The 15,669-nt window shown below is 43.7% G+C and overlaps 1 protein-coding gene across 3 annotated transcripts in view; it reads right to left on the minus strand.

Moving 5' to 3' along the window:
* BANP (BTG3 associated nuclear protein) overlaps positions 1-15,669 on the minus strand; it is a 146,670-nt gene that overhangs the window by 71,639 nt on the left and 59,362 nt on the right. For all 3 annotated transcript variants that reach the window (XM_083626321.1, XM_083626322.1, XM_083626323.1), the window contains exon 8: positions 4,913-5,080. In XM_083626321.1, coding sequence (XP_083482447.1) covers positions 4,913-5,080 — 168 coding nt within the window. The remainder of the gene's footprint in view (positions 1-4,912; positions 5,081-15,669) is intronic.

The following is a 15,669-nucleotide window of genomic DNA, read 5'->3' on the forward strand; positions in this document are numbered from 1 at the left end:
TGTGAAAATATGAACATTCTTCACCCCAAAGACGAAACCTCTGGCTGTTGCCACATAGCTTTTTCCATTTTTCCATTTCTTCATTGCCTCTTAAAATAATCTAGGCCTAATCGTTCTAAAGGTTTATGTAGGGGCTGAAAGAACCCCATAAAATCTAAAAGGTCAGGAGTTGTCTTCCCAAGACCATCTGATATTAATCAGCTGCTCAAAACCATGGCAAACCTCACGTCTGTTCAAAGTCATCTCCTTTTAGTAAACGGGTAAAGTTGGTTTCTTGGACCAAGAGCAGCTTTGTGCATAGCTGACTTATGTGTCTTCAGCTGCAAAAAATGAGTGCTGGCTGGCAGTTCAGCTCCATTCACACAGATGTTTTATAAAAATGGATTTAGCAAAAGAACTACCACCAGCTTGCCCTTCATCTGCCTTCCTGCACACTGCCCCAGGTTCCTCCACTCCCTGATGTCACTTCATCCTGCTCCCTTGTAACCCTGCCTCTATGTTAAAGAAAGAAACAGAGTTGTAGCAACAGCCTGACTCTGTGATCCTCAGGCTGACGAAAAGTGACCAGGTGATGGCTCAAATACAAGTCTGCCCTAAGGCATTGCAGTTCTTTCTACCGTTTCTACAGGGGCACACAAGTGTGCTAGGAACATCACTAAAGACTCTGAGTCCGGGCTGCTCACTGTGACTCAGTCTAAGTACTTCCTCCAGTCTTGTCTCCTTTCAAGAAGCTTCCATTGTCAGTGAGTTTATATGCTGAATCTGTGCATTCATACCCTCCAACATTTCTCTTATGAAAATAGGGACGGCCTAAGGAAAAGAGGGTCATTCTGGGATCAAATCAGGAACTGGGAGGGCTTTTGTAAATCTAGGACTGTCCCTGGAAAATAGGGACACTTGGAGGGTCTGGTGCATTTGGTGTGACTGGGTCATCCAATTACTCTTCATGCTGCAAAATTACCAGCCCTTGAAGGTAGCATTCCCAGCACAGGATCTCACATATAGGCACCAGGGGAGGGGGTCTATAATACTCCCTCACTTTTTTACCTCCAGTTTTAATTTGGGTGGGAGAGGAGCACATCTCACTAGAGGGAATTTGGGGAAATACTGAGCTATATCAAACCTAACTGGAGAATTTGGGGGTGCCTGCAACAGCAAATTTTAAAAGATGGAGAGGAAAGCAGCATCCCAAATCCGAGCCCTGTTCCTGGCTCTTAAAAATGAGCTATTGGAAAGGGTACCTGGTGAAATAATTCCAGCAGCCTCTCTTGCCACCCCCATCAGGAAAAACACAAAACTAAAACACACAGAAAGGCAGAAGCTAGAAGCCTGATTCTGGGGAACACAGCCCAAACCGCAGTAATCAATACCTCCAGCACAAAAAGCAATATTTTTAGAGCAACTGTGCCAAAAGAAATGGGCGAGCGAGGGGGTAACCCAGCTCTGGTTACTATGAGAATAAACTAGTAAATCTTGTGACAGTTGTAAACTTGCTCAGTCAGTTAAACAGAGAGCAATCTTAATAAACATCTTGCGGGGTGGGTGGAGAAGGGACATAACAGCAAGGCGGGTGGGGAGTTGCATTATTTTCAATGGGCATTTTCTGCTTGGAATTGCACATTAGCTTTTCTTCAATTTAGTTCCATGATTGATGGCTGCCAATTGGGACCAATATGGCCAAAACTAAACTTGGTATAAGTGTATGGAAGCAGTCCTACACTTTGTTACTCAATCTGCCACAGGTCTATCAGTCATACAGGTTAGCGCCAGGGCCTGATGCCAGGGTTTAAAAAGCAAGTCCTGCTGCACCATAAAGGCTAACATGGCTGTCCCTTTGGAATGAAAGAACATGGGGATCCTGTACTGTACTGAAAAATCTTATAGGTCTGAGATTCAGGCTTCAGGCTATCAGATTTGCCATCATCCCTTAAGGTACATCCTTTCGCATTTATCCTCCTTTCTGCCAGTCAACAGGATAGAGCTGTTCCAAGCTAGAAATCATTTAGAGTCCTATGAGAGAGCAAACTAGGCCCCCTTTACACAATAGGGCAGCAGCAGACCATTAAAATCACGGCAGGGAGCCCATTTGGTTACAGCCCAATCCAGCCATCCCTCCACATCAAGAGAAACACAGTCAGAATAACTATTTTTATTTATTGCTTTTATTTATGTATTGGATTAAAAATTGTTCTGTGAACTGGATCGCTACCATTTCTTTTGTTCTCCTGCAGGCTCATTTTCGGGGTCGAGTGAGATTTCCAAAACATTTCTTGTTTCAACAACTATTTTCCATACCAAAACTGGTCACAGAAAATAAATGCTACTACTATACTCAACCATCATCCCCCCCCCCTTATCTTGTGTGAGCATCAGAAAGACAAGTTTGTTGGCTGGAAGATAAAAGCATGGGCCCTAAAAAGGAGAGTCAACAGCAGCCTTACCAACTGAGTGAGGCAGGCAAATTTTGATCTGAAGTGGACTATAACAGAACACTGGCACTGTGACAAAAGGAGCTGCTTTATACTGAGTCATATCATTGGCATGTCTAGCCCAGTGTTGTCTAATCTGACTGCAGCAGCTCTTCAAGGTCTTATGTAACCCTGGGATCCTCCAGCAGCAATGGCTAGGGATGGAATCTGGGACTTTGCACCTGAAAAAGGTGTGCTTCACTCACACGGGTTTAATGCAGGTCGTACCCCTCACATGGTTTCTCAGGTGCTCCCAACTTCTTTTTCAGTGCTAGAAGCTTCTACTTCACAAGGCATATCTACAACCATCAGATTGGTCTAACCCTGCACAAACTTGACTGGTGAATTGTGAGACCTGATAAACAGCAATTAGGTTTTACAGTTCTATTATAGGTACACCCAAGGGTACAGGCAGACCCAGTGGAACTATCTATTTGCAGGGTGTTTTTGTTATGGGGAAGATGCAGCATTTTAAATGGCGCTCCCCCACCCAAAGAGTCTACTCTCTCTTTTCAGCACTCTACCACTCCATTCTGCTACATGCGTAGACCAGGCCATAGAAGACTTCAATCAAGAAGCAGGGCCTTTCCCACTACAGCCCCAACGCCCAAAGGCAGCACGCCTGTGCACATCACTTTAAAGTTTTTAGGGAGAAATGCAAAGCATACCTTTTAAATTTTTGTTTTAAAATTAATGCTGCTGCATTAATTCTGCAGCTGTTATTTTGTTTTAATTCCCACATTTTGCCATTTTTTATCAGTTGTCTAATATGCCTTCACCTAACTAACTAAATAAATAAATAAAAGCAGGAAGAGAAAATGAAAAACCTACATGCTCCATTTGCAAACTGCCTCAGTGGCACATTTGTGGTGGTGTCTTTTTTGTAGCTGGAGAGAGGGCCACCCCTAGGTGAGTTTCTTCTTGGTACACTTCTAATAGGACCATACTGGTGTGTGGTTCCAACATCATCCTACAGATAAAAAGACTTTCCAGTGTATGTATCGTCAGCATGCACAGACAAATAAGTACATGCCAATTGGATCCACAAAGCAAAGAAGTAGGAGCTTAGAAGAAAAATCCCCACCATAGATATAGTCGGTGAGGACACAGTGCTAATTAGCTGTCATTTGGGTAAAGGCTATCAAGTTGATCATATATCAGAATTTTCCAGCAAAAGCAGATTTTGTCATTCCTTGCCTACTATACAGTGGTTAGTGTTAACATGTAACCCAAACCTTCATGTGGGCAAATAAACTTATTTCCTCTCTTTTCGGCTCCATTCCAAACCCCTGCTTTTAATATATGATATACAAACATCCCACAGCCCTGCTTTTAATATAAGCATGAGCCAGAAGGGTCCCGAGAGGACATTCCTTGGGTCAATATTTTGCCATTTATCATTCATGCTTAAATCTATGTAGAAAGCTGAGCAGCTCGCAAGATTTGTGAGAATGTGTACATTTCTTGGAGGGGTGGTGGTAGTGGAAAAAGTTTTTTTCTGAATGAAATTAAGCATATCCTAATAAATAAAATGTGCCTGACTCGGTTCCTATTATAAACTGAAACCACTGATAAATATAAACTGTTCCATGAAACACCTGCAACACAAAGTCTAACAGATTTATCATGGCAGAAGCATTCATGAACTAGATGTGGGGAAAAAAGGAACACACACAATACCCTCTAGAAACACATTGTGGAAAGGAGAGAGCGGAGACAGATGGCAGAAGTTTGGATGAGTTGGAGAAGGGCAAGTTAGAAATAGTATAAACAAACTTGACATTGAATAATCAGGGGTCAAAATAACAATACATGATAGAAATGCTTCTGTGATTGGAATGCAGTATTAAGGGATCCTTTATTCAGATATCCCCACCAACCCCACTCAACCCTCGGCTCATCCACAGGAGTAATTCCTCAGGAGCAGCAGTACATTTAACAAAAGGAACACATACGATTAGGATAAAAACTTTTACTCACTCACAGCCTTTATCTAGTGGCCTGTATTTACTAGACACTGCAAGATCCTAGTTTTAGTGACAATAGCTCCCCCTCCCCTGTATATTAGCAGGGGCTGTTCAAACAAAAAAGTACTCCTAAATTTGACATGAAGAAAACGCAAATGAAACATATCTAAATGCACTTCCTGATGTGGCTTCCCAATATTTTTTTCTTTTCTCCAGGAAGAGAAAGGTGGTCTATAGTGGCAAGTCGCAGTGAACAGTAGCCGTGGATACATCAGCAGCAAGGAGCTGTCTTGTTATTGCTGTTGTTTACGTGCTCTTTTATTGTGTTTTGACAATGTTCTTAATTATTTTCACATTCTAAGTTTTGTTTGAAGGGAAAGTGGGTTTTGTTTTTTTTTAGAATAGTGTTAACCCAATAAAATTAAATAAGGAAGATCAGAAGTTTGCTAATTTCCAGCAAAGGAGGATGCTTTTTACCTGAGCCGCTATAAGAGGATGAGGAAGGTGTCCGTCTTGAAAAGCTTTTCACCGCCAGACTCTGGCCTCGCTGCTTTCGCCGCCAAGCTGTCCGGCACTTGGAATCTATGCTCTGCTTGATCCGGTACCAGTCAGACTCTGTGATTCCAAACTTATAGAAAAGGTGACCTGCAAAGCAAAAAAAAACGCACTATGCCAAAATCCATATTTTACAGTTTGTGGGCTTCAGTTAATGGGTTGCAGCTTTAGAAACATGTGATGGCCACCTAAGCCAACTTCTGCCACTTCCATTTTGTACATATATGGATCATACCTGCATACCCAGCACAAAGGCACTCAGAGCTCATATGAAAACAAACTTATGTTTTATAAGTTTAGTAAACACGGCTTCTTCCAAAGAATTATGGGAAATGCAGTTTGGTTAGGGCACTGAGAATTCTATGTACGAAATGCCAAGAACTAAACTACAGTTCTCTGGAATCTTTAATAAACCAGTTTAAGCATGATGATGCTACAGCCAGTTTCCCTCAACAGCAGGATGCCTTAGACGAGCACCAGGCCTGTCAGAACTGCACACAGTGTCTCTTCTTCAAAATTTCCAGGGAAGGAAATTTCACAACTCTTCTGGGCAACTTCATAGCTCAGTGACAGAACATTTGTTTTGCATATATAATGTCCCAGGCTCTAGTCCAGTTAAAGGAGACCCTGGAGAGAAAATGCAAATCAGAGCATGGGCTAGATGGGCCAGACTGAGGATGAGGGAGCTTCTGACAGCTTTGCAAGGCCCTGTACCAAAACACTGCCCCACACAAAATACTCCCACAGTTTACCTGGTGAACATAAAGCAGCTACCACTTGTGGCACACATGACATTTGCTCCACTGCAGCTGCCTCCACATGGCAGAAGAAAGGATTCCATGTCCCTGCAAACTGATCACCCAACCCATCCTAGCCCAGTATAAAGAGAAATATATTGCCCTCACTAGGCAACAGTTGCAGAACTGATAAATGCAAGGAAGTGTCCCTTGTTTTCAAAAGCAGGTCTTACATCCTGATACCAGCTGAGGGGTCCTTAGAAACTGAGAGGAAGGAACAGCAACACTGGGCAATGCTTGCCTCAGCAATGACTGCAGCCAGCTCTACCAGGGCTGACAATAGTATAAACAAAGGCCAAGTCTGAAAAGAGAGCGACCACAGCAAATGTGGAAGGAACCCATGGCTTAAGCTTCCAGGAGAGTACCATCAAAAAAATAAATGGAAAACTAATGCATTAGACACAGTCAGCATTTCAGAAGTTCCCAGTTAAAACCCATCTTGCTATTTTAATTAAAGCATCATGTCACAGTACCCACAATAAGCGGGCCAATTTCTTGCTAGAAATTACAGCAGGGCATGTCTCAGCTACATGTGGCAGAGCTACACATTGGAATGGCCAGGATCACACCAGGAATTGAGGGGCCGAGAATTGGATTCCACCATCACACCATACATAGGGAATGCAAAGCATATTTTAAAAGATACTTCTGTACTTCTTTCTGCCAGAGAAATACGGGGACGCAGTTTCTGTTGCAGATTTAGACATCAGGAGAGGTTGGAATGAGACTCCCAGGGCAATAGCGAGAGTGGTGAGCTTCCTCCCTTCAGGAAAGGACTGCATATGCTCAGTAGAGCATATCCTTTATATGCAGATGGCAAAGCCAGCATCAGGGATCAGCAGAAGGTCTCTGGTTCAAAGCCCAGCAAGACTTCATTTAGAAGGATCAGGCAGCAGGCAATGGGAGGAATCTCTCTCTGCCTGAGCCCCACTGCTGCCAGTCAGAGTACAGTCATACCTCAGGTTGAATGTGCTTCGGGATGAGCGCGTTCGAGTTGCGCTCCGCGCGGAGCACGTTACTTCCGGGTTTCGCCACTTGCGCATGCACAGACGCTCAGAATGACGTCACGCGCAAGCGCAGAAGCGGCGAGAAGCGGTGCGCGTGTGCGCAGATGTGCCGTCGCTAGTTACGTTTTCTTCTAGATGCGAACAGGGCTCTGGAATGGATCCCGTTCGCATCTAGAGGTACCACTGTAAACAATAATGGGCGAGAGATAAATATTCTGGTCCTACATAGCACTTTGGTAACCCTTTCCAAAGGACAGAAAATGCTGACAGATCCAGGCCTCATGCCCATATTGAGCATACTGTCCATCTGAATGAAATGTAAAATGCTCCCTTGAACAATACAACAATAGCACCTATAAATGCTATTCTGCATTAAGGCAAGTGATAGAAGTTTTTAACATTATGCATGGCATGGAGAAAGTAGATAGAGGTAGGTAACACTACATGGACATCTAATGAAGCTGAATATTGGAAGATTTGGGGTGGATAACATAAAGGAGGCAGTGATGGCCACCAACTCGAATGGCTTTATGGGAGGACTGGACAAATTCATGGAGGATAAGGCTATCAGCGGCTACTAGCCACAATGGCCATGCTCTGTCCTCCACAGTTGGAGGCTGGAATGCTTCTGAAGACCACTTGCTGGGAACCACAGAAAGGGAGAGCGCTATTGCACCCAGGTTCTGCTTGAGGGTTTCCCACAGGCACCTCATTGGCCACTGTGAGAACAGGATGCTGGACTAGATATGCCACTGGCCTGGTCCTGCAGGGCCTTTCTCATTTTTTTTTTACACTCAGAATCCTTCCAGAAGCAGCAGTTGGTCAGGCTCAACAGCTGTTACACAGAAAATTACGTTAAGAAGGAACATGGAAGGCAAAAACAAATTCTTATATTAAACTAATAACATTTGACAATAGAATTCAGAGAGCAGTAGATAGTAATAATAAAAAACAAAGAGAGGCATAAACACGGCTGACGCTGGTCCTTTGCCTGGAGGCTTCAATTCTTCCGTGCTGGTCATGCATCACTCTCATATTGAAATCATTTTGAAGAGAATAATTGTTAGTGCATTGCAAGTATTTGTTGCTTAGTTTATACCAAAACTGGTGTGGGGGGTGTGTGGGCGCGCGAACATAATTCTCTTTCAAGGAATCTGAACAACATAGCCATCTAAAACTCATGAACCTATGCTTCATGACATTGTTGACCTTATCAAGACTACAGAGGGACCTTCTCATCTGCTGTCTAAAAGCAGGTTCATGCAATTATTTGACATTCACAGGAATGCTTCTTCTACATGTCATAAGTTCAAAGGAGTGGGCATTGTGTCAAAATGGATTACCTGTGTAATCCTCCCCGCCCCCAGTCATAATGGAATATGATAGAGAACATAACAGTACAATCTTACTCAGAAGGATGTCGACTCAAAAGTAAGCTCCACCAGGGATTTCAGGATTTCTTGGTATGTGCTTAAGTATTTGAAGGCACATATTGGCCACATTTAGTGGCCTTGCAGACTTGTGTACCAATTTTGGGAAGAAGTGTAGCATCAGTCCAAGTATAAGGGCAAAGAGAAAGAACCAGAAGTTTCAGCAACACCAGAGAGAGATTCCAGATGAATATATGATCACTGAACCAAGGTGAACAGACAGAATGTCCAATAGCAGAAGACAGAAAAGGAAGACCTTCAACAACCAATGAATATTTTGTTTGGCAGTTTCAAAATGGGATTTAGGTGGCAGGTAGGAGGGAAAGCTCATAAATTATCTGAGGAATCCTGATTCCACCCATCATTCTGAAGGATGAAAGTGTTCTCAAGCGCTTATGTAACTTTTATTATGTATCCAACCTGACCAAAGCTATGCTGCTCTTCACTGACAAGGGATCCATCAGGTGCATTTGGTGGCTCTATGGATATGGATAATTGCTCCAAACCCTCCTTCTGTCCAATTCTACTCAAATTTCCTTTCTGGGGAATGCGAGGGGAAGTAATCATTGGAAGATACGTGCGCAAACACTTGTGCAAGCTAAGCAGAGAGGGAGAAAAACCACAGACTGTACGTGAATACACAGCTGTGTGAATACACTGTATTACTTTCAATGGAATGTACATATCTACCGTATATGCATTTCCATCCCTGAGTGCAACTGGATGAATATGGGCAAAGCCTAAAGTGAAATATGAAACTAGCAAAATTTATTTACTTTGTTTGAACCTGCAGCTGGCACTTTTAAAGACAATCTGTGCACTTCCATAGTTCTAGATACAGGTAGGTAGCCATGTTGGCCTGCTGTAGTCAAAACAAAATTAAAAACTCCTTCCAGTAGCACCTTAGAGACCAGCTAAGTTTGTTATTGATATGAGCTTTCGTGTGCATGCACACGAAAGCTCATACCAATAACAAACTTAGCTGGTCTCTAAGGTGCTACTGGAAGGAGTTTTTGAATCTGTACACCAACGCTTGCAGTGTGAACTTTGTTTTTCACCCCTTTTCAAATGGCACATGTGGTTGCACATAAAGGTGAAACAGCCAAACAGACAGATAGTCATAGAATACCCAGTAATGTTGTGTGTGTGTGCAGGGCCGGCCCACCCATGAGGCAAGCTGGGGTGATCATCTCAGGCAGTAGTATCCACAGGGGCAGCAGATCTGGCCTCTAAGGAATGCACCGTCCACTGCTGCTGCCGCAGCCACGGTAACGGCGACAATTGCAGCATCCTCCTTGGAGGTCAGATCTGCCTCCTCCTCAGCAGCCCTCACCCAAATGCCACCTCTAGAGCAGCCTCTTGGCAAGTAGGAGGCACTGCTGCTCTCCTCCCACTCCTAAGAACAAATGGTGGGGGCTGCCTTCTGGGGTCTCCTGGGCACTGCACCCATCCAGTGTGATTCAAAGCAGCCCCCACCCCCCAAATGGCCTTTGATTTCCACTTCATCCATTGAGTAAGGTTAATTTGATCTCCCCCCTCCCACACACACACATTTCTAACGTGGATCTTCACCCCTTCTTCCCTGGTGGGGTGGGGTGGGGATGCGCCTCAGGCACCAAAATTTATTGTGCCAACTGTGTGTGTGTGTGTTTATCATTCCCTATCAAATCTGTCTCCCACAGTTTGATTTTCTCTTTTTGAAAAAAAATTGCAGGAGATCCTACCATGTATTTCCCGCTGTCTCATCTAATTGCACTCTATGGTATTCTCAACCAAGATAAAACACCTTTTAAAAACAAAACAAGTACCTCAACAAACCTATCACTAATGTGCCAGCAACTTGCACATTGTCAAGTCTATGACTTCCCAGTCTGTAGCAATAAATTAGTAAACAAACAATGTTTATATTTTTAAAGGAAACCTGATTCAATTTTGACATCTCAGAATTTGTAGATGGAAAAAAATGAGGAAGATATTTCCACCCCCCACTAATTTGTGTGTGCTCTTGCTCCCGCCCCCCATAAATATATATCTTAAAAATGTAAAAGCCTTCTTGAGACATCCTGTTACATAAGCTCTTTTCCACAGCATCACAGAATTCCAGCTGGATGGCAAAAGCCACCCTATGTGCCGCCAAGAAAAACTAACTTAGGAATCAACAACACAAATTTCTCCCCTTCCAAAGGAGCTTGCGGCCTTGGAAAGCCCTGGCGTGACAGAAAACCAATGGATACGTAAAATTATTTACATTTTGCCAACAATGGTACCAGCAGCTCCAACTCTTGATGGTTTAACTCTTTCAGGGTGACAAAGAGAGTGTGTCTGAAAAGAATGGGCAATGCAACTTTCTGGAATTCAATTTACGAGTGTTCATGAACTCATCACTTTCCTTGAATCACGCAATGCATTTTCCAGATGAGCTGTACATTAATTCTCACGCAAGGCAACAGCTCGCATTCAGCGGCGAGACTGTTTTTCCTCTCTCAATGACAACAGGGATTAAGTGATTCCAGGGATGCCTTCTGACTTCTAAATCCTATAAGAGAAAAATCACATGCCAGACACTACAGCCATAACGATCTGGCACAAACCAGGATGCAAAGAAATTCATCCACCACTCTTTTCCCACCTGCTTTTTCATCCACAGAGGAAGGTAGGAATTGCAATAAGAAGAGCCCCATCCTGTCAGGTACCCAATAACTCAGTCCCTGTCCCTCTGCTGCAACAGAAGGCAAGACAGGAAGAAGCAGGAGGATGACAAAGTCTACGAAGGACCTAGCGCTACTTGCTATAAATCATATACTCCAAGCTCTGCTCGTAGGTATGCAAAAATGAAAACTGGGCAATTAAAACTGAAGTTGTAATACAACCACTTGGATCTCTTGTAGGTGCACAAAGCATTTGACAGTGACCCCTACCACCTGCAAAAATGAGCTTCTTGGCCAGGACCCATATCTTGAGGGGCTCTTGCCTCTCCAAGGGAAGAAATAGCTACAGTTCTGAACCAATGATCAACCGCTTAGTGTCTTTTAAGATATCACTATGCCTACACTGCCAAGGACATTTCACCACTTGGCAGTACGAGTGTTCATTGTAAATTAAAAGGCAGAGAGTCAGTGGCTGGATAAAGTTTTGAATATGGCAAAAACAACTGAAAAAATAGTAGGTTTCCAAAGCTTGAAAGGAACACACTGTTGTACTGTACGTTAGCAAACATCACCATAAAAAAAAGATGCACAGCACACGTCACTGGGAAGATTGAGAAGGGATGAGAATCCCAGCAAATGAGGAAAAGGTTGTGCAAGCAGTAAAAAAAGATGGGCTAATGGGCCACTGTAAAGAGGTTGCTGTGGGTATCCAACTAGTGGGACAAGCAGAAAATAAGAGACTCAAAACTACACAGACACCCCTCAGAACACATCCACATGCTGTAGCTGCTTTTCCATCAAAGCAGTTTTCACAGAACTGCAGAGATATGAGATGGTGATGAACAGATCGAGGCAAGCATAACAATGCTGTTATGGCTTCCTAGATTTTGGTCAGGTTCTGTATTAATGGGGCTCAATCCCTTAAGAAGATCTCCAGCACAAGGACCACTGAAATGAATAGGAGTTGGGTAAGTTTTTCTTCCTCTCTTAAAATACTAGAACTCAGGGTCATCCAGTGAAGCTTATTGAAAGGACACACAAAATGCTGTATAGCATACACTTAATTTATCCAACTGAGTGCCACATTTAGACAATTTCATGGAAGTCGAATGGTCTATTCATGGCTCTTAGTTGTGATGGTTAAATGGATCCTTCCTTTTAGAAGCAGAGTATCTCTGGGAACCAATTGCTGGGGAGCAACAAGAGAGTGCTGTTGCCCCCATGTCTAGATGGTGGGTTTTTTTTCCTGGAGGAATCTGGTTACCAAGAGAACACTGGATTAGATGAACTCTGCTCTGATTCAGAGGGGCATTTTTTAAGTTATTAAGAGCACAGTGGTACTTATATTAAACCTGTATTGAAACCTCCTTGGAACATGGGAGAACCCAATTTAAAACCAACTGGGAGAGAGCACTGAAGAGCAAATGAAGCCACTTCGGGACAATCTCACTGGTGAAAAGTGATTTTATGAATATAAATTATAATAAATGTTTTGGAGCAAACCATGTTTAAGACCACTTCTTTCCATTTCTTGTTTTTCTAGGAACTGAGTGGCTTCTCGATATAATATTCTGCATGATTTAGTGGAACAATATTCTGTTTGTGACCAACAACCAAGAAAACTGCTAGTAGAAATAACTAGAGAGTTAAATTCATTTATTTTGCATTCTTGAATGATGGACAGCCTGTGGTAAATGTGCGGGGGGAGGCAAGGGTACAATGCACCACTGCCAGTTATTCATTTCCTTATATTGCTCTGCTTGTTTCAAACTGCAACTAGCCAGTGACACCATATGGAAGCAAGAACAGAGGGGCAAAATGGGAAGATGCCAGACAGCAATGTTTAATGAGTTTACAGGGGTCAGCAAACTTTTTCAGCAGGGGGCCGGTTCACTGTCCCTCAGACCTTGTGGGGGGCCGGACTATATTTTTTTGGGGGATGAATGAATTCCTATGCCCCACAAATAATCTAGAGATGCATTTTAAATAAAAGCACACATTCTACTCATGTAAAAACATGCTGATTCCTGGACCGTCCACAGGCCAGATTGAGAAGGTGATTGGGCCGCATCCGGTCCCCGGGCCTCAGTTTGCCTACCCATGGTTTATATCAAGTTGCCAGTCCATATGGTTTTCCTCAGAACTACAGTTGGAGAGAATATGCAGCGCGATCCTGAGCACGTTCACTCAAATGCAAAGCCTGCTGGATTCCAAGGGGTTTTGGCATGCAGAGGGCTGCGGCCTTCATCATTTGCATCTATCTTTTCCCCTCGCCTTGAAATGTGTGACTGCCTCCCTCCATATGGCAGGACTGAACTGATTTACAAAGAGCTGTTTGAAATTGAAGCCAGGTTCTGGCAGCTTCAATAAAGAGGAGAAAGTGTTTGCAGAGAAGCACCACAACAGCAATCCAGGCTCCTCGTTCAGGGCAGTTGGCTGTACAGATGTTGGAGCCGGGAGTTTGGATGCTTCAGTTCTGGACATATGGACCAGCTGACTCCTGCAAGCCTTGGAGACTTCCTCTTCTGAACACACCAAAGATGCAAGATGCTATTCACAAAACAATTGGGCTGTTTTATGCCTCATTATGACATTGCATATTTGAAAGAATTAAGTTCAAGAAAAGCAGAGTTCACAAATTTGGGCTGACCTTAGTGGCCAACACCAATCTGTGGTCACTAGACCATGACCCTCATACACGAGGGGAAAACCTTGTCCAAAAATGCAGCAAAGAAGCAGTAACACTCTCTTACTACCATTGCTAACCCTAAGCTTAGAGCTGGGAGTTGTGACACTGGTTTGTTCCTGGAATTGCGTTGTGTGGAGATGCAAAAAACAAGTCCCACCTCCCTCTCCACCTCATACCTCCAAGTACAGTGGAACCTTGGGTTATGAACATGATCCGAGCAGGAGGCACGTTTGCAACTCGCAGTGCCGTATCTGCGCACACACATGACACAATTTGGCACTTCTGTGCCAAAGTGCAATTTAGTGTGTCTGCGCATGCACGAGCGCCAAAACCTGGAAGTAACCCGTTCCGGTACCTCCAGGTTCAGCGTCTCCGTAACTCGAAAATGCGCAACCCCCACAGCATTCGCAACCCCAGGTATGACTGTACCAGGAAAGTCTGGTGCCAATACAAACCCCAGGTTTCCAGGAAGCAGTAGGAATGTCTCCACAATTGCACCCAGTGCCTCTAAAACACAGCCAACTGCATAATAGAGAAATCCATGCCCCTGCCCCCTTCCCAACCCCAAAGATGGGAGTAAACATAGGGCATGGCAAGCTTGTAAAAAAGTGGTGGAGCACTCACCATGGTAAGCAAAATTGTAGATCCCTAAGAATATGTATGGATGCGGGTGGCGCTGTGGGTAAAACCTCAGTGCCTAGGACTTGCCGATCAGATGGTCGGCGGTTCGAATCCCCGCAGCGGGGTGAGCTCCCGTCTTTCGGTCCCAGCTCCTGCCCACCTAGCAGTTCGAAAGCACTCTTAAGTGCAAGTAGATAAATAGGTACCGCTTTATAGCGGGAAGGTAGACGGTGTTTCCGTGTGCTGCACTGGTGCTGGCTCGCCAGAGCAGCTTCGTCACGCTGGCCATGTGACCCGGAAGTGTCTCCGGACAGCGCTGGCCCCCGGCCTCTTAAGTGAGATGGGCGCACAACCCTAGAGTCGGACACAACTGGCCCGTACGGGCAGGGGTACCTTTACCTTTAAGAATATGTATAGAGAATTGTAGAGAAAACATATTATTTATTAAGTCTGTAATATTAGAAATAGTTCCACACAGATCCAGCAAACCTTGTTGAAGCTAACCCAATCTTGCTAGATTTGGAATGTCAATGAAAAAAATCACTATTAATTTTAAGTATGTTTTCAGCATTAATGTTTCTGGGCACTCAGGTATAACTTCAGACACTCCTGTTCTTTAAAGAAAGTTGGGCAGGGGGTCCCCAAGCCCAACAGGAAGTAACTTTCAACAGCTCATCTGGTGTGAGCAAAATAAAGATTTGTTCAACAAGTTGGTTAAGGATACTTAACGAGCATTTGAGTAAAACAAGATAGCAAGTTCAACATGAGAACAGCTTTCATTTTTGGTTCCGCAGATGGAATCCAAGTGTTCCGTGCACAGTTTTATTAGTGGTAAGGCTCAGAAATGGCAGGCACGCCCGTTTCCTCTGGCTCAGCTTGGCTTCTTATTACAGTTCATCAAGCAGAGGCTGTTGTGGTGAGCCTCATCAGTTTCCAGATTTAACACCTGGCCCAGGGATGCTTAGTGGAAAGCAAGGGAGTAGGAACAACTCCCCAGGTTAATAGCAGAAATATGAACATTATGAGTTACAGCATGCACACAAATAGATTTTTATTAATAGAACTCTGGTTGAGCAGAACATGCAACAAATGTCAGGACTTAATAGAAACTACCATCAAGTGCAGAGCAGAAAATGAGGCTGATACTTGGGTAATTGGAAATGAATCGAACTGAAACTGTGATGCACTCAAGGGACTCTGACCTAACAGCCCTTTTTTTGGGTGAAATGAGTATTATTATTATTATTACTATTACTATTTTATTATATGCCATCCATCTGACTAGATTACTCCAGCAATTCTGGGTGGCTTCCAACAACACAACTGAATGAAGTATACAACTCACCATATATTTGCTACCTAAGCTTCGACTGACTGGCTTCTTATATTACAATGTATGCAAGAAGCCTGGACAGTGGGCAAATAAACAGATGGACAATTTCACAAGATGGAAGAGAACACTGAAGTGAATATTCTATCAAAAATCA

Source organism: Podarcis filfolensis (genome assembly GCF_964270895.1).
Source record: "Podarcis filfolensis genome assembly, chromosome: 8".
In the NCBI taxonomy this organism is placed as follows: Eukaryota; Metazoa; Chordata; class Lepidosauria; order Squamata; family Lacertidae; genus Podarcis; species Podarcis filfolensis.